This window comes from Eleutherodactylus coqui, chromosome 3 (genome assembly GCF_035609145.1).
Source record: "Eleutherodactylus coqui strain aEleCoq1 chromosome 3, aEleCoq1.hap1, whole genome shotgun sequence".
NCBI lineage: Eukaryota > Metazoa > Chordata > Amphibia > Anura > Eleutherodactylidae > Eleutherodactylus > Eleutherodactylus coqui.
Window position 1 is genome coordinate 282,605,560 of NC_089839.1, and position 25,613 is coordinate 282,631,172.

Genomic DNA, 25,613 nt, shown 5'->3' on the forward strand with positions numbered 1-25,613 from the left:
AGCTTAAAGTCAAAATTGATATACGAGTATAATACTGTACAAGCCTATGACACACAAGCTGAAGGACCCTGACTACATTGACACTCACTGTCAAAAAAAATCAAGCACCAAGGAGTTGCCATTTTGCTGCAAAATTCAACATGCAAATCTCAGGCAGATATGTAAATGATGAGAGTTGTGGTGATTAGATGAACGGTCTTGTCACCTGAGGTCCTAAAAGTGGTTCACCCCTTGGCCTATAAGAGGCTCTCAGAGGCTCATTGTGTGTAGTGACCTCTTCATCTGCTTGTGTAGCGCTTGTAGACATGTCTGTACAACGCAGTCAAAGAGGTTACACCCCTTTAATAGAGTCTGAGAGGGGCGCATTATTGGAATGCAATAAGCTGGATGGTCGTATCAACAAATTCCCCGCCACCTGGGCCGTCCTGACCAGTCTGTTAGGAGGTGCTGGGACCAGTGGATGCGTGAAGGCACACAGGGCGACCGGGCTCAGGACATCCTCGACAGACCACCAGTAGAGAGGAGCGTCTGATCGCCTGACAAGCAACTCCAACTGTTTTGTTGTCCGCCATCCAGAGGACCGGTGGCGTCATCGTTACACCCCTGTGTCTGTAAGAACCTCTACCAGGCGTTTGGCTAAAGGACATTTGGTCTCATGGCATCCATTATGTGTACTACCTTTGATACCCACCCACTGACTGCAGAAAATAATTTTATTTTTTTCCAAAGATATGTTATTTTTTAAAAGTAGTACATAAAAAAAGAACTACATAAATTTGGTATCGTAGTAATTGTGCTGACCTATAGAATAAACTTATCATGTAGTTTTTACTTTAGTGTATAGGCCAAAGAAACAAGACACCCCCCCCCCCCCCATGTCCCAAAAAGATGGTGGAATTGTATTTTTTTCCATTTCACTCCACTTAGAATTAAAAGTTCTTCAGTACATTATATGGTACATTAAATAGCACCATTAAAAAATACAACTCGTCCCACAACAAAAGCCCTCAGACAGCGACGTTTATGGATAAATACGAGTTCATTTTTTGAAGGTGGGGAGGAAAAAACAAAAATGGAAAAAAAAAAAAAAAGGGAGGCTTACATTTTGCAATTTCTATACAGATATTATCTACATAAAAAGTTGAATAACTTTGTAAATACATTGCATTATGTATCTTGTACTGAAACCTAGCTACAGCCTGTGTTATACTCCAGTGCTGCAATCACAAGTCTAATGGTTGCTAGCAGAAACAGTTGTGTCAGACTACATGCATTCACAGTGTTGTATAATCGTAATAACTTTGCCAGATAAGATAATGTGTTTATTTTTCATTAGTTCTGCCACGCTGCCAATAACATTCAAGTGTCTTCTGGAGAACAATCACATAGACAGACGTATCGCGAGGTTTGTGCTGCCGGTTGGAGCCACTATCAATATGGATGGGACAGCCTTGTACGAAGCAGTAGCTGCCATTTTTATTGCACAAGTGAACAATTACGATCTTGATTTTGGCCAGATCATCACCATCAGGTAGGTCAACAAAAGTTTTAGCATTCATGCTTACAACCAACCCAAAAAAGGCTTTCCTGGCAATTCTAGAAATCTTTGATCTATTTGGAAGGCTCTCTAATTTCAAGATCAATCTCAACTAATATGAAGCCCTCAACATCTCAGCCCTGGCCCATATTATTTCTAGTCTGCAGAACAACACACTTTTAGATGGCCCCCCTCAAGCATCAAATACTTAGAAATAACCCTAACCTCAAACACCACCCACCTGTACGATGCAAATTACAACCCACTCCTTAAAAACTAAAGAACCAGCTCCAACAACTAAGCCTCCCACAAATCTCATGGCTAGGTAGGAAAAACTTAATCTCCACCTATATTCTGCCGTATATCATTTATACCCTACGTACAGTAATAATAGAAGTGTCTGGCTTCTTTTTCACCCAGATACACTGTTTATTTAGAGGATTTGTCTGGGACATACATAAGGCACACGCAGCATTCCCTTACTTGACCCAAAAAAGACCCCAGAGGGAGACCAGCCTGCCAAACATACAATTATACTACAAGGTAATTCACATGGCCAGATGGATTTCTTTGGTAGACCCTGACTCAACCTCGCCTATCGAATACTAATGGATTGAAGAGGTCCCTGTTGAAACAAGATAATCAAATCCTTCTATGGGTGGACGATCCCTCCCTGGGCAAACCCTTGGCCCTTAGCCCCATCACAAAAGGCACAATTAAATTCTTAAGGTCGCTACAGCTGGAGACAGCAGACAATAAGTCGTTCCACCCCCCCCCCCACCCCCCAATGACTCCTGTCTCCCTGATACCACCCATACTAGCAAACAGACCTCTGCATACAGAAGGATATTGGGAAAAACTTAAGAATACCACTATTTTTGACATCATTAAAAGCCCTACTTTAACAAATCCGAACCAGATAGACACCTTTCTCATCCATCACGCATTAGATTTCCTGAGCAGAGCAGATCTTTACAACTTCTTGAAGAAGTTTCAGAGGTCCAGCTACAGTAAACGTAGAGACTCCCTCTGGTTCGAAACGTACCTTTCCCTCCCCTCCCGCCCTAAGAAACTGGTAACACCCTTTTACAAAGGTCTACTCCTGCAATCCTCCTCTGACATGCATTGGTTTCTCAGTGAATGAGAAAGAGACTTAAGCATCACCCTCAATAAAGATGAAACCCTTATGGTATTACTGCTCCTTGAGATCTCTGCGTGGAGTCTTGGCCAGCGGTACGTCTCAGCAGCAATAGACAATAAATCCAATATATAATAGCTTTTAAAAAGGCAGCAGAGACTGAAGAAACATGTAAGATATTTGCTAGCAAGGACTTGCGTCTTTTAACATGTGTCTGATGTTGAACATTTGAAATAAAGAATCAAAGGAGAAATCTTGTGTAGAAGCTGGCGACTTTATTATATATTAAAAGACTCCCACAGTTTCTCTAGATGCGTTCGCACTTAAGAGAACTCTTACAAAATTTTGACCAGATAGTATAAAACGCCAGTAGCCTTGGCCAAAGTAAATGCGAGGCAAAGAAGGGCACCTTTTTGCATATTTGGTGGCACTGTCCTAGAATTAAAACATATTTGCAAACAATTTTTAATCTTCTCAATAAAATGTGTGGTACTTCCTACTCCTTCACACCCGAAGAGATTCTGATTTGGAAACCTTCCAATCATTTTAAGCCCTCAAACAAAAATCTGCCGACAATATTAATTGCGGCTCATGCCCACGACTGGGTCGGATTCCGCCTGCGAAATATCCGGAGAGGCATATTTATATACACATTATTATGACTTTCAACAGAGAGTTAAATGCTTCAAGAGGAGTCATTCATGAATGGGAAGTATGAGAAATCTATAGCACAAATAACACTGCTGACCTGGTGACCCCTTAACACTAAGTCAGGGACCATAAAACCTTCACATCTATGTTTGTATTTCTGTTGTAGTATTCTTTTAAGGGAAAATTAATCACATCCATGTCTGTGCCTTGTCATAAGTATGGGTGGCTTCACACGAGCGTGTGCATAGACACGCACAAAAACATGCGTCCATTATAACCAATGCATTCCCTATGGTGTGCTCACATGTCCGTGTTTTACAGGCACGCGACTGTAAAGATAGGACATGCGTGCACCATAGGGAATGCACGCATTGCCTTCAATAGAGCCACGGCTGCTGCTGGTGGCTCCATTGAAGACAATGGTCTGCCGGCACCCCGTAATTGTTTTTCAGGGAAGAGCTTTAAATATAAGCCCTTCCCTGAAAAACAACCATTTTAGTGTAAAAAAAATTACATATTTATATATACTTACCTGCCTGCCGCTGCCGTGTCCCCCGCGGGGATGAAGAACACACCTGCCACGTGCGTCAGATGTTTCTTCATTCCCGTGCGGAATAAAGAATTCCCTGCTGCACCTGCCACATCTGTGACAGATGCAGCAAAGGAATTCTTCATCCCCACGGGGAATGAAAAATTCCCTACCACAGCTGTCACAAATGACAGCTGCGGTAGAGGATCCAGCTGTCGGCACCCTATAACAAGGCAAACTAGTGTAAAAAAAAACACATACTAACCTTCCTTCAGCTGTCGGGTCTCAGCCGCATCCTCTCTGCGCTGTCCTTGGCTCTGCCCTGGCAGCTCTTTGAGCAGGCAGGGAATTAAAATCCCCGCCTGCTGAAAGAGCTGCTTCTGATTGGCTGAGGCGCTCAGCCAATCACAGCCAGCTCTCACTGAATGAATGACAGGCGAGAGCACAAACACCCTATGTGTGTGTAAATATGCATGCCTCTTCGGATCCATTTCATTATGCCTTGATGAAGGATCCTGTGAGGTCTGAAAGCTCGCATTAACATCATGTGTTTTTCTTTGCCATTAAAAGGTATCATATCTACAAGATTACTTGGTTTCTCTTGCTGAGAACAATCACATTTTACAATACGGATGTGATGCAATCAAAGACTTGAATACACAATTAAATTGAGTGACTCACATGTGACGTCCTCTGGACCCCTTCCTTTTCTTCTCCATCTGCTCTAAACTTTTCATGACTTCTCTATTGAATTCTTGCCTCTGCAAAGTTTGCAGGCCAAACCTCTTCCGCTTCTCTGAAAATAATAGCATCAGACACTGTACCACTGGAGAATAGCTCCATTCACTGTGCCGCTGAAATAATTTATATTGCACTGTGCCCCAGAAATCTACTGTGTGCCCCCCATAGTAAATTATGCCACACACTATGCCCCCAGTAATAAGTTATACTACACACATACCCTCAGAAATTAATCAAAATACATGCTAGGTCCCCACAAATTACTTATACTACACGTTATGGCCCCAAAAATGATGTCCTCCACAGAAATTAGCCATCAAACGTGTGCCCCCCACAGACATTAGCCATCCCCAATGTGGCCCTCATAATAATTAGGCATTCCCCATGTGATCCCCACAATAATTAGGCATCCCCCATGCAGCGGTTGGGTTTACAATACAGTGGGCTAAAGTGTACCCAAAGAAGCATCCAACAGCCCCATGTGCCTTTAACCCCTTAGTGACATAGCCTATTTTGGACCTAAGGATGCAACGATTTTTGGGAGACTTTCATCTCCACCTTTCGAAAGCCAAAGCTTTTTGTATTTTTCTGTCCGCATATGCGGGGCTGTTTTTTGCGTGCCAAGTTGTAGTTTTTATTGGTACCATGTTTTGGGTAAATATAATGTATTATAAAACTTTTTATTACATTTGTTAGGGCAAGGGGAAAAAAAGCACATTAATTCTGCCAAAGTTTCTTGAGGTTTTTTTTGAGTTTTTTTCTTACAACATTAATAATGCAGCATAAGTGACATGATACATTTTTTTCTGGGGGTGGTACTATTACTATTTTTACAATAAAAACCATTTAAAAAAATATATATCTTCCTTCATTGTTGCATTCAATGTCTTATAACCTTTTTTTATATTTCTATTGACGGAGCTCTGTGAGGGCTTGTTTTTTAGATAATCAGCTGTTGTTTTTTTATTGGTACCATTTTGGAGTACATATGGCACACATGGCAGAAGGACAAAGACATCATAGTGGGACGTGGCGTGTAAGGAGTTAACAGTAGGGATCGTGATCCCACTGATCCTTGCTATTGCAGTGGGAGACTGTCTGTCAGTCACAGCTGACTCCCACTGTGGATGGCGCGGGCTCAGCTTGTGTGCCTGGACCATCCATAGGATGGAAGTTTATATTCATTCGTAGGAACCCCTTCTCAGCCAGGATGTACATTTATGTCCTGGGGCGGGAAGGGGTTAAAAATCATCCCCACCCGAGAAACACACAGTAAGCATTCACAAGCATGCTACAACTCCCCATGCACTTTTCAACTGTTCTCCCAGACCCAGAAGTTTCCTCTACGCCTCCTCACCCTGGGCTGCATCTCATATAGTGGTCTTTTCAGGGCCCACCTCTGCTAGAGTCATGTGATCGGGGAATGTCAGCTTATCTTCTGACTTCAGACCTCTTTAGCCCACTCCAATCTAGCCACTCCCCAGTGGGACAGTGACTGACGTAGCCAAGAAAAGAGAACGCAAGATGAGAAGAGTCATTTTTTTTTTTTTTTTTAAAGCTGACCTTGGGGCACGTTAGGAAACCAGGTGACCGGGGGAAGTGACCGGAATAGGGGGCCTAAACCCAGGTGTCTCCCGGGATATCCGAGGGACTTGACAGTTCTGCGACAAACACTAGCAGATCCAATATTTCGTTGTCTCAGTGCCCATTTCGTATCCTGCCATTTACACCCTACTTTTGTAGTGGTGTCCTGAATGAAATATTTGGACTGCTGCAGACTAGAACCTTATACCGGTAGCTTTTAGCGATTATTCCGGGCTTTGGAGCTAACGACAGTTGTGTTCAAGTATGGAGGTGGTGAGCGCCTCTATCCTGCCGTTGCTGTGGAGCTGCACACTGCCCCCTGCTGGTGTAATGGTCTGGGGGGTCATCGCATATGACAGTCGGTCACAGTCGGTCACCCCTAGTAGTGGTACGAGCGATATGTTCAGGACATCCATGTGTTCCTCTCATGGCGGCTTCCAAGAGGCAGCAGGATAATGCTGGCTGCAAGCAAGGGCTTCCCAGGAATGCCTCCGCCAAGTTGCTGCACTTCCTTGGTCTGCCCGGTTGGCAAGATCTAGAGGCCCAGTTGCAACATCTGTGGGCAAATGTACCGCAGGATAACATACAGAGCCGGTTTGCCTCCATGCCCGACCGTGTTTCATCATTTATCAAGGCTAGAGGCGGCCCAACAGGGTACCAGAGCTTCCTTTCCCCAATAAACATCCTTACGCTCCAGTATTCATTACAGTCACACATATAAAGTTTCTTTCAATTCTGACAGCTCCTTCTTCCGCAGGGGCATTATTATTTTAGTCAGTGAATGTAGAATACAAGAACTATATAAGAACTGTTACCTGCTTGTTGACAGTTTCCAAAAATCAACATATTTTTTCTACTCTCAACAAAATAAATAATCACTGAAAGCAGCCGTATACTGTATGGGCAAAAAATATTATGTTAATTAATTTAATGTTAATTTAGGTCATCCAATGCTAACATCACTTACTTGTCTTTTGCTTCCTTTTCACAGTATTACAGCAACAGCAGCCAGTATTGGGGCAGCAGGCATTCCCCAAGCCGGGCTGGTAACCATGGTCATCGTGCTGACCTCTGTTGGCTTACCCACTGATGATATTACCCTGATCATAGCGGTCGACTGGGCGCTGTAAGTATTCTGACGGTAACCTGGCTGTGGTTTACTGTCAGTCTATTCCAACATAAGACATTAGTGGATGGAGCTTGAAATACCTTTTTCCACCAGATAGGCCTGAGCTTCTGTCCTTCCATACACCATAATAGGGTCAATACAACTTTTAAGTCATACGACTTTTGAACAGCATTCATTGCAGAATCAAATGTATTGCAAATGGATATAGTTTAATATGTATCTCACTTGGAAAAGTCTGTCTACACCAGGGGTGCACAATGTTTTTCTTTCCATTGACGTAGCCATATAAGGGCTTGTTATTTTGCAGGACGAGTTGTATTTTTTAATGTCACTATTTAATGCACCGCATAATATATTCAAAAAACGTTAAAAAATTTATGTTGGGTGAAATGAGAAAAATGACACATTCAACATTTTTCAGGGGTTTTGCTTTTTCAGTATTCACGGTGCTATAAAAGCGCAATTCTGGGATTATATATATTTTTTTCTTTATGTTGATCACCGTTTGAGATAAATAATGTGATACCCAGATAGTTCAGGCTTTTTCAGATGCAGCAATACCAATTCTGTTAATTTTTTTTCACTGTTTAGTGGGAAACTAAAAAGCAGGAGGTTGAATTTTTTAAAATATTTTTACAATTGAATTTGATTTTTAACTTTACATTTTTGTAGTCCCTATAGGGGAATTGAACTTGCGCTTGTTTGATCACTTCTACAATATATTGCAATACCTCAGTATTGCAGTATATTTTATTTTTTAATGTTCACATATTAAGTCCTGCCACAGGCAGAGCTTAATATGGTTAAAGGGGTTGTACCAAGATTACACGTTATCCACAGGATAGAGGATAACTTGTTGGTCAGTAGGGGTTTCACCAATCTCAAGAACAGGGATCCTGTGTCCTCCCCACTGCAGAGTTACTGCATCTCCCACAGTGAGGAGGACACTGTAAAGAGTGCTAGTTGTGCAAGTGTGCTAACACTCCATTCACTTTCAGTGGGCCTGACGAGATATCAAATGACAAGCGCTCAATTATTTCTGCCAGCTCCATGAATGGAGCACTAACCTCGCAAGCTCGGCCGTCACTACATTCATCCTGACGTCACTGCGGGTGAAGTAGTGACCTCGAGGAGTGACAGGCAGAGGGGGACAAGAGACTCCCATTCTCGAGATCGGCCAGGGTTTCAGTAGTGAGACCCCCAGCGATCAGCTAGTTATCCCCTATCCTTTGGATAAGGCATAAGTTGCAATCTTGGAACAATCCCTCTAAATACATGGCAGCCTTGGGAGTCTTTACTAGACCTAGGGCTAACATGGCAAACATGGGCACCCTATGTTTGCATCACAGTGGCCCAACAGTGAGTTGGCCTCCGGCTGACAGCTTACATGCCGCGGTCAGGATTGACAGCATATGTAAGCTATCAAACAGCTCAGTCGAGAGCCAGCTCTGATCGCGGCTGTTGGTGTCAGCTGTTTCAAACAGCTGCCAGCTGGCGGGCAGGCAGTGGGCTCGACCGCTTCATAGCTAACTCACACCTCCGTTATGTTCATGTACTTCCCTTGGGGAAGGGGTTAAGTTTTATCGTGGCTCTTGGGCATGGGTCAATAGAACAATGCGGCCCATCAAACCTGAAAGGCCTGTGCACCCCGGTCTATACAGTAGCATGTCTTGTGCACTGTAAATGATTTGCCATATATCTGCCACAGTTCCATTCTGGCAACAGAACAGACATTTATACAATGTACAGATAAGCTGAATAACTATTGTTGATCCCGTGATTGATTCAACACAAGTGTGGAGCAGACGTCTCCTAGTTATACAGATGTCTGCTTGATGTTCTCCTCAACAGAAAGTGTGCCACATAGTACTGGAGGGGAATGGAAAATATGGAAGTTAACCTGTTGTTGATATGACATCACTTGATTATACGTGGTTTTACAGGATCGGAAAAACATGGCTGCTTTCTTCTAAAAGCACAGGTTGTGTACGGTATTGCAGCTCGGCCCCACTCCATTTCACTGGAGCTGCAATACCAGACACGACCTGCGGACAGGTGTGCTGCTGTTTCTGGAAGAAAGCAGCCATGGTTTCCTAATCTGGTACAACTCCTTTAAGCATGGCAGTGCCCCAAAATTCTTATGAGCAAGCCAGTGAGACTCCTATAACGGTCAGCCTCAGGTGCTACATATGTGCCCAAAGGTATCTTTACATGGTACAACTGTTGGGCGCCTGTTTTTTTTACACAGGAGCGATAGTCGTTCAAGTGAATAGAGGAGGAGTGGCCATGTATTGTTCCGGCCCACCCACCTCAATTCACTGTGAACAGGCAGTAGCTCATATTTGAGCACCTCCTGTTTACACTGGTTTTTTGACTTCAGTTCTTTCATGAAGACCACTTCTGGCCAGATGTTTCCGAACAGCAAATGGGTGTACCCGGGTCCCACTGGTTTCTGCCAGTTCTGCATTGATGGCACCGCTGGATATCTTCCAATTTCGAAGGGAAGAAAGCATGGTGTGTCTTTCAGTTGCTGCACTAAGTTTATTTGGTCAACCAATGCATCTGCTGTCCTCAATATTTCCCATTTCTTTGTGCTTATTCAAAAGAACATGAAGAACACATCTTGAAACCCCAGTCTGCTTTTAGATCTTTGCCTGGGAGAAACCTTGCTAATGCAAAATAACTACCTTGTGTTTTGTTGCTGTGTTCAGTCTTGCATGGTGTATGACCCGTGACAGGAAACTGTCTTCCACGACTTTACCTTTCTAGCAAAGTTTGGCTGATCCTCACCCAGTTTTAAGCCTCCTGCACAGCTGTTTCAGTTAATGATTGTGTTTCAGCCTGTATGTGAAAATGATGATCTTTTATCACCTGTTCGGTATAATTGGTTAATCATACACCTGACTTTATGCAGGTGTACTTAGAAGAATTGATGCTGTTTTCAAGGCAAAGGGCGGTCACACCAAAAATGGATTTGATTCTCTTTTGTTCATTCACTTTGCATTTTATTAATTGACAAACATATACTATTAACCCTTCCATTTTTTATAAAGCATTCTTACTTTGCAGAATTTTCTTCTGCACCTGCCTACAACATTTGCACAATATTGTATGTATGAGATAAAACTGAGAGACAATACTGAATAATTAACAGCAATATTGTATATTTCTAGAGACCGCTTCCGGACCATGATCAATGTGCTTGGAGATGCATTGGCGGCTGGCATCATGGCACATATCTGCAGGAAAGACTTTGCCAAGCAGAGTGATGAGGTAAAGGTAAAAAAGACACAATCCTATAATAGTTACTATTATACCTGAAGAATCAAGGAGAGGATTAATAACCAATCAAAGTGTCATAATTGTAGGATGGAGGTGTGGGGGGTGGGGGTGGGGGTTAAGTAGTAAAAACACCAAAATGCACCCCCAAAACTGCCTAGAACACCAATTTTTTTTATCCTCCTTTGTATAAACCCTTTTTGAGATCTGAAGTCCTGCACAAAACAGAACTTTTATCAAGTGTGTTTTACCCTGTTTCCCTGAAAATAAGACATACCTTGAAAATAAGACATTGCATGATTTTCTAGAATTTTTGAAGATACAAAATGATTTTTCAGGCTTTTTGAGGATGCTTGAAATATAAGCCCTTCTCCAAGATTAAGCCCTGCTAACAGTTAATTAAAAAAAGTCAATTTAAATAGTGTCCAGGCAGCTATACATGTAAAAAAGTTAAACCTTTTTGAACAAAAATTAATATAAGACACTGTCTTATTTTTGGGGAAACACGGTATATAGATTGTGGCCCTTTTATTGGCCATATCGGGGCATGTTCTTAGATACAAACTTCCTACTTGATCTTTTTTAAAACTTCTGCTCCATTTATCATCAGCCAGCTCCCCTTGGTTCAGCCCATCCCTCTCCTGCCCCGTATGTCATACAGAGTACAGCATCCACGTGGCCTTGTTACATGATTGCTTCATCCTATACATCTGGCACAGTAGTTGCAGGATGCCAGATTTATTACTATAGGCGACCACATGACAAGGTTCATGCGGTGTGAAGTATGCTGCCAAAGCGAGCTATGATCTAGTGGGGCTGACAATCGCCCCTATTGCTTCATCCATGCACAGTTGCTGTTTGCACCTTCATATAAAGTTATTTGCTGGTGGAAATTCTATGTATTTGAAGCAAATGTATTTCTCCTGCTCCAGGATTGGCTTTCTAGAATACACCCGATATCCTCCAGGAATCTCCGCTCATCATTTCCGCTGCGCGGTTCGCAGAGTTCACGATTTATCTCACTGCGAATAAATCTCTCCCTTTGTATCTATCGTTTTACGCTCGCTCCTCCATCTGTGGCTGCTCTTTTATTTCCTCACGTCTGGGACTATTTTTACTGATCTTTCAACCTGTTGTGAGTTAGAACGGAAATCTGGAAATTCTTTGACTTTGGGCGTCTCTGACGGGAAATCAAGAGATATTTATATTAACCTTTTCCATCCAGTAAGGCAGCTAATAGAGCATCTATGTTGAGATGTAACCCTAAGTCTCTGGGGTAGATGATATAAGACCCGGTTTATCCACTAATGTCTGTGTTTAGATTTTGTTTGGTTACATCATCGTATTTATGGCGAACGACGCTGATCCCTTAATCATTGCAGGAGTTAATTGGGCCTCTTAAGTGCAATTTACAGGGTGGGATAGGAAGGAAATGAGGGGCCGCGAATTAATGAGCTCAGTAACAAGGGAACACTGGCTGGCTCAGTTCGTAGGCTCAGCTGGGGTACTCAGGGTCTTTGAAGTGGTTTGCTTTTGCCAATGCGAGTTTCAATAGTGAAGTGGCTTGGAGCTCTCATTAATTCAATATAAAGGCTGTACAAACATGGCAAGTAGAACTTATTCTAGCAGAATGTACTGAGTCTTGTGTGAGATGCAAATAAATGCTGTGGTTCAAAGTAAACGAATTGTTTATAGGCTTCAGAAAGTTTTATAAAACTTTTTAATTGTGTTATTTGTTTGTTTTTTTCTTAAAGGCATGTTATGGAATTGCTATTTAAAGGGGTAGTATAGGAACCGAAACTGGTTACTTTCTTCCAAAATAAGTGCCGCACCTGTCCCCTGGTCATTGTTATGGATTTTGTAGCTCAGCTCCATTCATATCAATGAAGTTTAGCTGCAATACTAGAATAACCCATAGGCTGGTGTGGTGCTGTCTTTGGGAGGAAGCAGCCATGTTTTTCTGATTTTATACAACACCTTTCGGGTACTTCACATGCAGCAGATTTTGATGCGGATCTGCACAAAAATTTGCTGCATAATTTGTGCCGCAGATTTCCGTGCGTTTTTTTATGTAGTCTGCAGCAGATTTCACCCTATCACATAATAGCCAAACGCAGAGGCGTAACTTGAAGCTCCTGGGCTCTAATGCGGAACCTGTAACATGGTCCCAACTATAATGCTTTATTCATAGTACTGGGCTCCCTATATGGGGAAGAGAGGCCTTATGGGCCCCCTAAGGCTCCTGGGCCCGGGTGCAACCGCATCCCCTGCATCCTCTATAGGTGTGCCATTGGCCAAAAGATAAGATACTGTAAATACGGGTATTGATCTACATTAAAACATAACTTTTAATCCATGTGCTAAAAAACAGCAGCAATATTAAGCATAGACACACACAAATGCATAATATTAACACAGACATAAATAACCAGACCTCCTGACAACATCAGGTTACATTCACCATTCGTCCAAGGCGGTCTTAAACTTCCACATGAGGAAAAAGGGACTCTTCACTATGCCCTACCAGTCCATCTCTCAAGACCCTAACACGTGCCACAGGGTATACACCCTGATAGGGGGGACCCCATCCGTAACCTGCCCCTTTCAACAAGATGCTCTAGAATGTCCCTATAGAATCCCCCTCTCTTTAAAGTGTCTCCTCAGAAAATACATTCCAAGGGATCATAAAACTAGTTTACTAGAGGACTAATGCATACTACTTCAGCTGCTACTGAGTATCTGAGACAGCATTCACACTCGCACCAAGCAAGAAGCGCTTATGTCAATTCCCTGCACACCCAAAGTGTCAGGCAGCACAGTACAGATTAATAGCCCCACGGTGCCGGGCACTCGCATAGTAGAAACACATGGCAACGGCACTCAAATACATCAGAAAAAACATAACTCTAATGCATATTTCAGCCACATTAAAAAATGCAAGTTTCTTAGTATATAGTTTGATCAAAGTATATTGGCCCATCCACCAAGGTCCAGGTGACCATGCTTTCGGATGGATACTCACATAGTGTCAGCGTGTGTCTCTCTCAGCACTGATGTGATTGTTTGATTTTCGTGTGATTTACTTAGTGGATGATGAAGGTTGTGGGATATTATTATACTATTCTGGTACCTGCATTTTATACGCATTTCACCCAATCAATTGAAGGGATAAAGTTTACTGTGGATCCGCACGAAAATGCATGTCAAAATCTGCACCAAAGGTGCAGAATTTAATGCATATTTTGCTGTGGAATTTGCCACAAATTTTGGTGCAAATTTTTCTGCTGCGGAAAATTCCGTGTGCATGAGGTTTTCCAAGACCCCCAAAATGGACTAAAGGCAAGGGCTGCGAGAAAATAACAAAAGAAGCATTACTCATTTTCCGGCTCTACTTCTTCTCCACTCCCCTTTTGTTGATGGGTTTCTTCAGCACTTAGCATTTAGTCCTTGGTCCTCTCCTCTTTTCCATCTACATGGCCCCTATTAGGCAAGCTATCAGTAGATTTGGGTTTCAATACAATCTCAACGCTGATGATACACAATTATATACTACTTCCCATGGTATTACACCTCTATAAAACACCAGTGATTGTCTGTTCGCTGTTTTCTAACACTATGTCCTCCGTCTATCTAAAACTGAATTTCCCAAAAACTGAACTTCTTGTGTTCCCACCATCTCCCAACTGATCTAAACCTGATATCTCCATCTTAGTCTGTGGTGCCACCATAACTCCTCGGCAGCACGCCCGCTGTCTTGGGGTCATATTGATTCTAACCTTTCCTTCACCCCCCATATTCAGTCACTTCTCGCTCATGTCAGCTGCCCCTCAAAAACATCTCCTGAATCCGGTCTTTCCTCACTCTGGAAACAGCAAAAACTCCTATTGTTTCCCTTATCCACTCTCGGCTTGATTACTGCAACTCGCTACTAATCGATCTTTGCCTCACTAAACTCTCCCCTCTCCAATCCATTCTGAATGCAATGGCCAGGCTCATCGCTACACTGTTGCCTCCACCCTGTGCCAGTCAGTGCACCAATGCCTCCACGATGTGCCAGTCACTGCACTGGTTTTCCGTCAAACATAGAATATAATGTAAAGTAGTCCCTCTCATCCATGAGGCTCTCCACAGTGCTGCACCACCCTATATCTCCTCCCTCATCTCTGTCTGCCGCCCTACCCATGCTCTCCGCTCTCTGTTAAGGACCTTAGAATAAATTCCTCTCAAATCTAAACCTTTCACTTCCACCTCTAAGACTTTTCCAAAGCCGCACCAGTTCTCTGGAATGCTCTGCCCCAGACAATCAGGTTAATTCCCAACGCTCACAGCTTTAAGCGAGCCCTAAATACAGATCTTTTTAGGGAAGCCTACCATATTTCCCAATCTAAACCCTTCATCTACCCGGCTTCTAACCTCTCCCGTGGAAACCTGAGCCCCTTCTTCCCATTACATCCCTAAACACACTCCACATTGCACCTCTTATCTGTTTGTTCACAAACAGGACTGGTAATCGGCGCACACAGCTGTATGTATATATGTGTAGTATCCTATGTCTATACTTCCCTATAGTTTGTACGCTCTTGCGAGCAGGGCCTTCACCCTTATTGTTCAAGATGTGCATTGGTTTATTATTGGATGTTATGACCTATTTTGTGTATGTTTCCCCCAATTTGTAGTGTACTACGGAATATGTTAAAGCTATGTAAATAAAGATTATTATTACTTTCCTGTTATACCACCTTCCGCTCAAGTGCTGATATTTTATAGTCCTGCCAGTCTTTGTTAGTGGGCCAACTATCCATGCATGACCACTGCAACCAGTTACTGGCCTCAGTGGTGATGCAATGGTCAAGTGTGTGTAGTTGGCTTGTCCTCACTGCAGGACCACTGATAAAAGACCAGTGGAACCATATAGTGGTGGAGAATCTGGCAGGCAGGGCACTATTCCCACTTGCTACTCCATGGGGTTCCGTCTGGGGGTTACATCACTGTGATATCTTTCCCATTTCCAAAAGTTGTGTTGCATGTATGTTGGTTGCATATTTGTGTATGCCCAAATGTTGACCCAGCTCTAGCTGAATGTAATTCGATGTGATGCCTTATATAGAAGTCCTTTTAGCACCCAAAACATCTCCAGTTGACTACCATTCCTTTAAGCCAAGTCATTGAATTACTCAACTACCATGTGACTGAGGTTACATTCACTTTATGTGATATATCTTATTGTTTTCACCCTTCTAGTAACTGTTCTGTCTGCTTTCCAGGTTCCTCTCATTTGTGAGACCAAGCCAATAAGTATCCACCAGATCATGGCGTACCAACGAAATGGATGCGTGAAGAGCCGCAGTGCCCCTCACCTCTCTCACACAGCACAAGAGTTTCACCAAGTTCAAATGGATCCAGAGCCCGAAGTTCCAGAAACATCCGAAAAATGCACAGAAAAAGATCACTGTACGATAGAGATCAGTGAACTTGAGACTAATGTGTAAGTGCAACTTATGGTCTCTCGAGAACAGAGAAGGTCCTACATCAACGTGCGCCTGCAGGTGGGATGAGAATGATGTTTGACACATCACCTGGTATGACTCCCTCCACCAGGAAAGGAGGGCACACTACACCAACCAAGCAAAAACCCGGTTCTTTATGTAAAGGATGATTTTATGAATTGCATTAACCTGACTGCCAACTTGGAAGGATTTCATGGTTATCAGTGTGAAGAACAAGTGTTGGGGACTTCTTTTCTAGACCGTTTTCCATTACATGCGATATCATCCAGTTGCCACCATAGTTGCGCCATATAATTCACTGTGCAGATATACAAGACAAGGAAGTTTACATGACTAACCTCATTTGGTAAAGGCAATTTTATAAAATGTGATATATTTGTGTGTGTAGAGTAGAAAAAAATGGTGCCTACAATCCTCCGCTTGAAATAACACTTAAACAGTGTGGTGTCTTGTTCGTTCTAGGGCCACTTATCTTATTTTAATATGATTTTGTATGGGATTTAAGTTATGTTAATCTAATGAGATGATCAGATTGATGTAACTCGAAATCTCAGATGAAGACTACATTTAAAGAGGTTGAAAAAGATGTCTGCTTTTGTTCAAAAACACTGCCACAACTTTACACAGGTCGCGTGTAGTATTGCAGTTTAGCCTCATTCACTTCTCTGGAGCTGAGTTGGACTACCAAGTGCAACCTGTGGACATTTATGGTATTACTTTTGGAAGAAAAAAGACATGTTTTCTAATCATGTACAACCCCTTTAAAATGCAATATATGAACCTGACTTGAATGCAAGAAAGAAGTGAAGTGTTATGTTGGACAGTATATCTGCGTCAGTCTCCTGACATGGTTGGGAAGGAGTGTCGTGTCTCCTTAAGGAGAGCATCCAAAAAGTGTGTGGAGTCACCTAGGCGTGAGTGGGTAGGGGGATAGCATAGTCTCTCCCCAAGGAGAGCACCCAAAAGAGGTGTCGGGACACCTAGAAGGTGAGTGAAGAGACTTATAAGGCCATGCAAGCTCCTCTGGGTAATTTATGCAAATAAGGAAGATGGTATTACTACCTCTGCAGCGCCACCTATTGGATGGCAGCATTCCTTCATATCAATGTCAGACCCTTTATACAGGTCTTTAACCAGATTTCCTATTCCCAACCAATACATGGTTTTCTGGCTTGGTTTCCTAATCCTAATCATTGTTATAAAGACCTGTATAAAGGGTCTGACATTGATCTGAAGAAATGCTGCCATCCAATAGGTGGCGCTGCAGAGGTAGTAATTCCATCTTCCTTATTTGCATAAGTCTCTTGACATGGAATCACTAATGTGTCTGGCAATTGATTTTAATATTGAAAGTCATTTGAGTGTAATTGTAAGGGCCTCTAACCACTACAGTCACCGAAGACTTTCCTCTGCTGCTTGTAAAGTTGATGTAGTTCGTAAACTTTGACTCCTGGTTGCCTGTATTATTGCCGAGACACACGAAATTAGGAGGCACAATTCAACGGGGACATGTTTTTTGGTTTGGTTTCTTATTTCTTTTTTAGGTAATAAAATGAATTGGAAATATATTGGTTGGTTATTGTCTTCCTTCTATGCAGGGGTGGATTGAGAGTGAGATGGGGCCTGAAGTGCATTGGAAACTTATTACTTGTATTTTCAGATTACTTTTCAGAATAATCTGCCATGTGTGTAAATGAGGAATAACGCTATTTTTGGGCATTATATGACTTGTATCCTGCATTTTTCCACATTTTCCCCCTGCAGGATATAGACATTTAATTCTCAGGACTGCTGAGAGGAGCTGCTGCTGTTCTGTGTGTGCTGTGTTCTATAGAATGTGCACAGATAACTGCAGATTCTGGTTTCTAACTGTCTGTAACACACACAGACATGACATCAGCACAGTAGTACTAAGCAGTGGAGATGAGAATAAATAGCATAAAATAGCCATTCATTATGTAGCTATCCCATCATTATATATGTTGCTTGTGTTACCTTGGTTAGTTATTTCTTTCTATCTGAAACTCTCAGCCTCTTTTTCCTCAGATGGTCATGTGTTCTCAGTTCTGACCAGCTAAAGCTACTTTGGGTTATCCTGCCTGAAAATAGTCATTTTGTCTGTGTGATGCTGTTACATGGACCCTACCACAGAAACTGCCTAGAGAGGACACGGGCACTCTTATCACAATTACTGTTGATGATCACACAGTGCTTGTCACACAGTTATAATAGAGGAGATCACAGCTCATCCTCTTGACTGTATACATATGGTCTGTAGTTTATTTAGATGATTATAGAAGATAATGATAATTGAACTGTCCACCCGGAAGGTAGAAATGGTATAGCCCCTAGATAACCCTGTGCTAATGCATCATGGGATTGATGTGAAAGTGAAACTAAAAAATCTTACAATCATTATGGTGCCTGATAAGCATCAGACAGGAGACTGCACTGCATGGAAATGGCTGCAATACACAGATGACATCTCCAGGGTGTGAAAGGCAATCACCAGAGTAGCCCTTTAAATAACTCACCATTAGCTCTGACACTAGGTCTTTGAGTATCTCTGGCTCCTTCTCCCCTCCCCTCTGCGGTCATAGACTTCAATGAGAACAATAACTTATCCACTGCTCCACTCAGTGTTCTGCTATCATGCAGTCTCCCGTAACACACTTGACAGCAGGCAGTAGACAGCAAATTAGGAGGAAGGGAGACTCCTAGTGGCCAGAACTTTAGAGTTATTTTTCATCACAAAACCATCATTTTAGGTTAAAAAATGTGATTTGCAGTTTTGCTAGTTATCACACTGGCTATCATACAAGTTGTTTCAAAAGTTATTGACTATTTAAAGAGTGTTCTAACTGATTAAGCGAGTGTGGACCTTCACATCATGTCCTAATGCCCAAAAGGTTAGTACTCTTCATCTTCTAGTTCAAAATAAAACCTTCAACCATACTACACTGTTCACATCCTCCATATTGCCACTGGAATCACGTACTTCAGGCAGGTAACAGCTTGCAAGCGTTGTACAAGAGGTTAGTCTTGATTTCCTATGTGAAGGCTACACTAGACGACTGTCAGGGTACTAGTGTAGTATGTCTCCACCAGAAGACATGGGTTGGCTGGGCATTTCCTGTAGCTCAACCTGGCTAATCCATGTCTTCCGGTGGAGACATACTACACTAGTATCGACTGTCAGAACCTCAGCCATGGTTGATTTTTCTCTACACTGAACAACAGACCTGCTTTAATTGTCTAAAATGCACTAAAAGAGTATGAAAAATTCACAGAGCATATATGGACCTTCGTTGGAGCCTACACGCTCATGCGGCAGTTTATGCATGATATATACAATATTTTACTAAATAATCACCGATCTTTCAATCTATCTTCTCAAATACTGGGTACAACTCTTTTTGCCCTCTAAACAGCTTGAATTTGTGTTAATGGATTAAACAAGCTGCTGAGGACCATTGCTACAGATTTTGCTCCATGTTGGCATTCATACTGTAAATCTTATATACTACCACTTCAAAAAAGGTTTGAGATCTGGTGGCTGTGTAGATCATTGGAGTACACTGAACTTGTTGTCATGTCTGAGACCACATGTTATTTCATGATGAGGAGCATGATCCAACTGACAGTAGCCAATAGTAGATAGGCAGACTGTGTCCATAAGCTGGAGACATTTTAACATTGCCCACCGACCCCAATACACCGTCATCACCACCAGCCTGAAGCATTGACAGAGGCATGACGAACCCATGGTTTAGGCCAAGTTCTAACCCTACCATCTACATTGTGCAGCAGAAATTAAGAGCATTATCCAATTGACAGTAGCCATTAGTAGATAGACAGACTGTGACCATAAGCTGGAAACATTTTAACATTACCCACCGACCCCCAATACACCTTCATCAGCACCAGCCTGAACCATTGACACTAGGCATGATGAACCCATGGTTTAGGCCAAGTTCTAATCCTACCATCTACATGGTGCAGCAGAAATTAAAAGTCACCAAAACAGTCAACTTTTTTTTGAATATCTTGCATTCAACCTAAAGGCTCACACCCATTGGCGATATATTCTCTCTTGCACTGCGAGAACAAGTGAAAACACTCGCCTCGCAGCGCAAGAAAAATGCTGTAATATCGCCAGTGTTTTCAATGGGCCAGCGGCAGCAGCGCTAGCCCCATTGAAAACATAGGGAGAATATGCGGACTTCTGCCACAGCTCTCACAGCTGTGGCAGGAGTTTCCTTCATCCCCGCGGGGATGAATAGCTAAGCGCTGGCTGTAATTGGCTGAGCACTCAGCCAATCAGCACAGCCCTTTCAGGAGGCAGGGATTTTTAAATCCCCGCCTGCTGAAGGTGCTGGACAGTAGTGCAGGGGAGCCGGCCAGAGGAAGTGTCGGAGCGGTGGAGAGGTGAGTAAACTTTTTCTAGTTTTTTTTTACCCGCTAATGATGATTTTCAGGGAAGGGATTATATTTCAAGCCCTTCCCCAAAAATCATACGGGGGTTGCCACAAACCACTGCTTTCAATGAAACAGCGCCGACTCCATTGAAGGCAATGGGATAGCGTGCAGGACTTCTGCCACAGCTGTGACAGCCATGGCAGAGGATTCCTTCATCACCGCGGTCCCCGCAGGGGGTGAAGAAAACTCCTGCCACAGCTGTGACAGCTGTGGCAGAAGTCTGTGGTATTCTCCCTATGTTTTCAATGGTGCTAGCACTGCTGCCGCCGGCCCAATTAAAAACACTGTCGATATTACAGCGTTTTTCTTGCTCTGCGAGGCACGTGTTTTCCCGTGCTCTCGCAGCGCAAGAGAGAATAAATCGCCAGTGGGTGTGAGGCCTAAGTGTCAGTTTCTGGCTCTTGGTTGACAAGAGGAACCCAGTAGGGTCTTATGCTTCAGGAACTGACACATTGCACCTTCAGAAATACTTTCTACATTCTTTACCACTGTGATAATTACCTTCCTGTCAGCTCAAACCAGTTCGCCAAGTGAATATGTAAGAAGGATTTGCAAACTGATGCTCTTTAAAGTGAGATTCTAGGTTTTAGTATGAACAGCACTATATTATGCAGAGGGCGGGCCGAGCAGGAAGTCTGTGAAGTGCAACTTTAGCCAATAATCCTGGAGCACCAACTTCTCCTAAAGTGTAAAGGGCACCTTTAAAACTTGTATTTGGGGAACCAGAGTAAATAATTAATGGCACGTTAAATTACCATATTTCGTCCATTTTACTAATCAGGACGTCTGTCTGAAATTTCACTTTAAATGAAACTAAATAGGCAAAGGGTTACTGTTATATGGCTGCAGTGTACATTGTGTTCATATTTCTGGTGAGATTTACATAGAAAAGTGATGACATAATTTAGCTAAAATATTGAAATCCTCTGTGAAAGTTGGGTGGGCTGAGTCAGTAATTGGGCATGCCTGTATTTATGTATGGAGTTCTGTACTATCCCTTATTTTAAGGATTCATACAACTTTATTTTACAAACTTGTTCCATTATAAAGAATCAATGGAAAACTGTGTACAATCAGATTGTTCCAGAACTAACGCAGTTCAACTGAGGATAAGCAGAAAACAAGCAGTAATTAACCAGATTAAGTAATGCTAAAATATTCCTACAAGTGATCAAGTGATAAAAGTGTATAGTGAATATCATCTCTCTCTACTATATAAATAGTGTGTATATATATATATATATATATATATATATATAGGGGCGGGGACTAAGAAGGAATATAGAGAGAGCTGTATTTTCTGTTTGATATATATCTATATATATATATAACAGAAAATACTAAAAATATTTTAAAAAATCTCAACACTTTCTCCCACAAAGGAGTTGTGCCAAGCTATAAAGATATCCCCAATAGCTTTGTGATCAGTGGGGTTCCGACTGCTGGGACACCCACTGATCCTGAGAACAGGTGTCCGTTTGATCCCTGAGTGAATGGAGCAGAGGTCTTGCACGCGTTCTGCGGCCCCATTCACTTCAATAACAGCTCCAGGGATTGCCCAAGCACTTGAACTCAGTAATCTGTGGTGCTGTGTGACCTCAACTCAATTCACTCCGGGACAGACAGCTCCATTCACCTGGGTATTGATGGTCCCCCTGTAGTGAGCCAGTACATCATCCTGGTCCTCTCCATAAACGTTATACATGTATGTCTTGTGTTGACGCACTGTGCGAAGCTGTCTTGTTATTTCCAGTATGTGTGTTGCACAGCTGCAGTGCTTGAGAGGCTAATACTTGTAAAATCCAAAGTCTGCGTGTAAATGTATCAAGTCTGTCATGTCATGTGGTATGAGAGGAGGTTATAAATGTGAGTAATTGAGAGCGGGAAAGGGGTCCGTGTCTTCAGGAGTGTTACTGTTCTGGAGGTCCAGGTACATGAGGATACCTTCAGTTCTCATGTGCTGAAGCATGGAAGAGGAGGAGAGATTTCCCGTTCTGCATGTGATTGGGTGTTGATTGAGTAAGCCCCTACAGTAAGAGTATCTCTGAGTAACAACTTTCTTTCAAGACCAGTGCAGAGGTACCATCAAATCTCCTGATTTTTCCTACGCGGTAGTCTGAAGCCTGGATCACCGCGTAGAGGTACACCCTTTATTTGTCACACCCACGTGTCTCCAAGGCTGGGTGGAGGTACTGCAAGAAAATAATGTCTGTTCACACATGTGCGTCTTTGAGCCTATAAGAGCCGTGTGGAGGTACTAAGTTCTGAAGTGTATGCATTTGCCTGCACTGTGAAGTCTACAATTGAACTGCCTTGTAGTATCTGTTTCAAATTTCAAGTAAAGTTCATGCTGGACTCTAACCATTCCCAGAGACCCGTGGTACTAAGAATTGTCTGTGGCTGAATTTCTTATCCGCCAAGGATCATACCGGTGTGTGTAGGAACGGTGGCGTCACGTGTGACAACTAATCCCCTGTTACCCAGTTTAGTGGGCATACCCTATCTTAGGGGTGTCCTAGGTGGACTCTGACCAGTTTAGTTGGCATTCCCTATTCTAGGGGTGTCCTAGGTGTTACTCTGGCCCTGGCTGCGTGTGTCCCTCCGGAAAGGAGCATGGTAAGTGCTGCCATGACAAGCCAGCATTCTACCCTCTCAGCTCCCCACCTATTTCAGGTGTCTGGGACGCCGCACCCCCGTTCTCGGGATCTGTGGGAGACCGATCATAAAGTTATCCCCTATCCTGTGAACAGGGGGGGGGGGGCTTTATAACTTTGCATAACCCTTTAAATAGTAATTGCACTTTCATAAAACTTTTGACCTATCAGAGACACATCAAATGTTTTGATCAGTGGAGGTCTGGCTGCAGAAGACCCCACTGATGACTGAAATGAAGCCGCTGCAGCACTCATCCAAGCGCTGTGCTTCTTCGACTCTGTTTATCACTCTTCAACTGTTCTCGGCAGCTGAAGACAAGCTCAAAGAAGACTATATAAGTCTTCTGTAGACTTCTATGAGCCCGTCTTAGGTTGTCAAGAACAGCTGAAGAGTAACAAACACAGCAAAGCACTGTCCAAGTGCTTCAGTCCCTTCATTTTAGTGATCAGTGGGGTCTCCGGACCCCCACTGATCAAAACCTTTGACATGTCTCTATGACATGCGAAAAGGTTTATGAAACTGAAGTTACCCTTTAAACCTTACTAGTCCTTTGATCATATTTTGTCTCATTTTACAATCAAAACTGGAAAACATTACATTGGGTAATGCCTTGTGGAGTTTCTTCCATCAGTACCCCCATAAGAGGTATATTGTCATCCAATGTTAAAATAACCATACTATATAGTGCCTAATTATAAGCGACACAAAGTAATATGCCCAAATAGTGCCATATTTTGGCAAACTAACACTGCCATTGGGTTGCCTAAATAACAATGCTGCCACAACCATACATTATATAGATAATCTACTGTGTAGTGCCTCAGTAAAAGCGACAGACCATGCCTAAATACAGTAAATGCCGTCATACAGTGCTCAATTAATACTGACAGTCAGTAACTAAATAACAGCTCCGAACAAAAAGGAATCTAATAACAATGCTATGCTTTGTCTAAATAATCCTACTATGCTAATAATATTAAGCTTTATCATAGTTGCAAGCCTGTGGCACCCCAGCATGGGCGCAATGACACAGATCACACACCATTAAAGGCTATGGGTACTTTTGGGGGCAATTGTTTTCCATTTCAACACATATATTTTGGGCTGACATTTTATTCCATTGGGTTTGATTAAGCATTTTGCACAATTTGTCTTCTGCAGCTTTCACATATCACTGTGTATAGACACTGCAGTCTACATCTACATAGAAGGTCAGTGAGGCTGCACTGGCAAATGATGCAAAATGATTTAAGTTAAAAAATGTTGTTCCCTCCAAGAGGTGTCCATAGCCTTTAAAAATGGCCCTGCGTACCCCCAGCATAATTGAAACCTTTGATGTTATCAGAAAAAATGTAAATTTTGGATGATAGATTTGAAAACATCAACCATTTAAGAATCAGTTTAATTTATTATAGCATTTTGTACATATTAACCTTTTCTAATCCACTGTCTGACGTCTCAAGACATTATGACTTTAGCCTGTACAGCTCCGATGTTGGAAGACTTCCGTCGTGATTCTCTTACTGTATATTGCCAGCCTCTCTGGTGTCGAAGCCTATCCAACGTGTCACCTCATGCAATACTGGCTTTAGCCAGCAGATAGGCCATTATATAATGGCAGAAAAAGAGTAAGCCCCCTAGGGAAACCAGGAGACAAATTGGATTGGAAAGGGTTAAAACTTTTGGGAAGATGCTTATTATTGTTTTACTAGTAATTTTGTATAAACATGGAATAATCTTGTGCTTGTAGAATCCTGCAAATCTTAATCCAAATCGTTTTTACTATTTTACTACTAGGACTGTTGTTTCTTGTATTGCCATATACATATACATTCTGTCGCAAGAGACGACGTAACAACAATTGACTCTATACAACCTATTACATAGCCTCCTCTATAATTGATGTAGGACATAATAACGGTCCGAACGATATGCATACACATTTGCTTGGATTGATGGTTGATGGGTTTTTGGAAAAGAAAAATAAATGTTCCTGAACTGGTCTTCTTTAAGGCCCAGTCTTGTTCAACATTTTTATAAATGACCTAGATCAGTGTTTCTCAACTCCAGTCCTCAGGGCACCCCAACAGGTCATGTTTTCAGGATTTCCTCAGTGTTGCACAGTTGATGTAATTATTGTCGGTGCCTCAGACATTGCCACAGGTGTTCTTACTATAGGATATACTGAAAACATGACCTGTTGGGGGGCGGTGAGGACTGCAGTTGAGAAACACAAAGCTGGGAGGGAGGGCTAACACTGGAGAACAGAGGATTCAAAAAGATCTAGAAAAGCTTGCACAGTGGACGTCGACTAACAGAATTGTATTTAACAGGGGGAAATACAAAGCCCTACATCTGGACAAGAAAATGAAAAGAGCACATAT

The 25,613-nt window shown here is 42.5% G+C and overlaps 1 protein-coding gene across 1 annotated transcript in view; it reads left to right on the plus strand.

Annotated features, from left to right (window-relative positions):
* The window catches only part of SLC1A7 (solute carrier family 1 member 7), a 33,075-nt gene extending 15,936 nt beyond the window's left edge, over positions 1–17,139 (plus strand). Inside the window, exons 6-9 of the mRNA XM_066594760.1 lie at positions 1,337–1,531; positions 7,172–7,306; positions 10,483–10,582; positions 15,853–17,139. Coding sequence (XP_066450857.1) covers positions 1,337–1,531; positions 7,172–7,306; positions 10,483–10,582; positions 15,853–16,077 — 655 coding nt within the window. The 3' untranslated portion in view covers positions 16,078–17,139. The remainder of the gene's footprint in view (positions 1–1,336; positions 1,532–7,171; positions 7,307–10,482; positions 10,583–15,852) is intronic.
* The last annotated feature ends 8,474 nt before the right edge of the window (positions 17,140–25,613 follow it).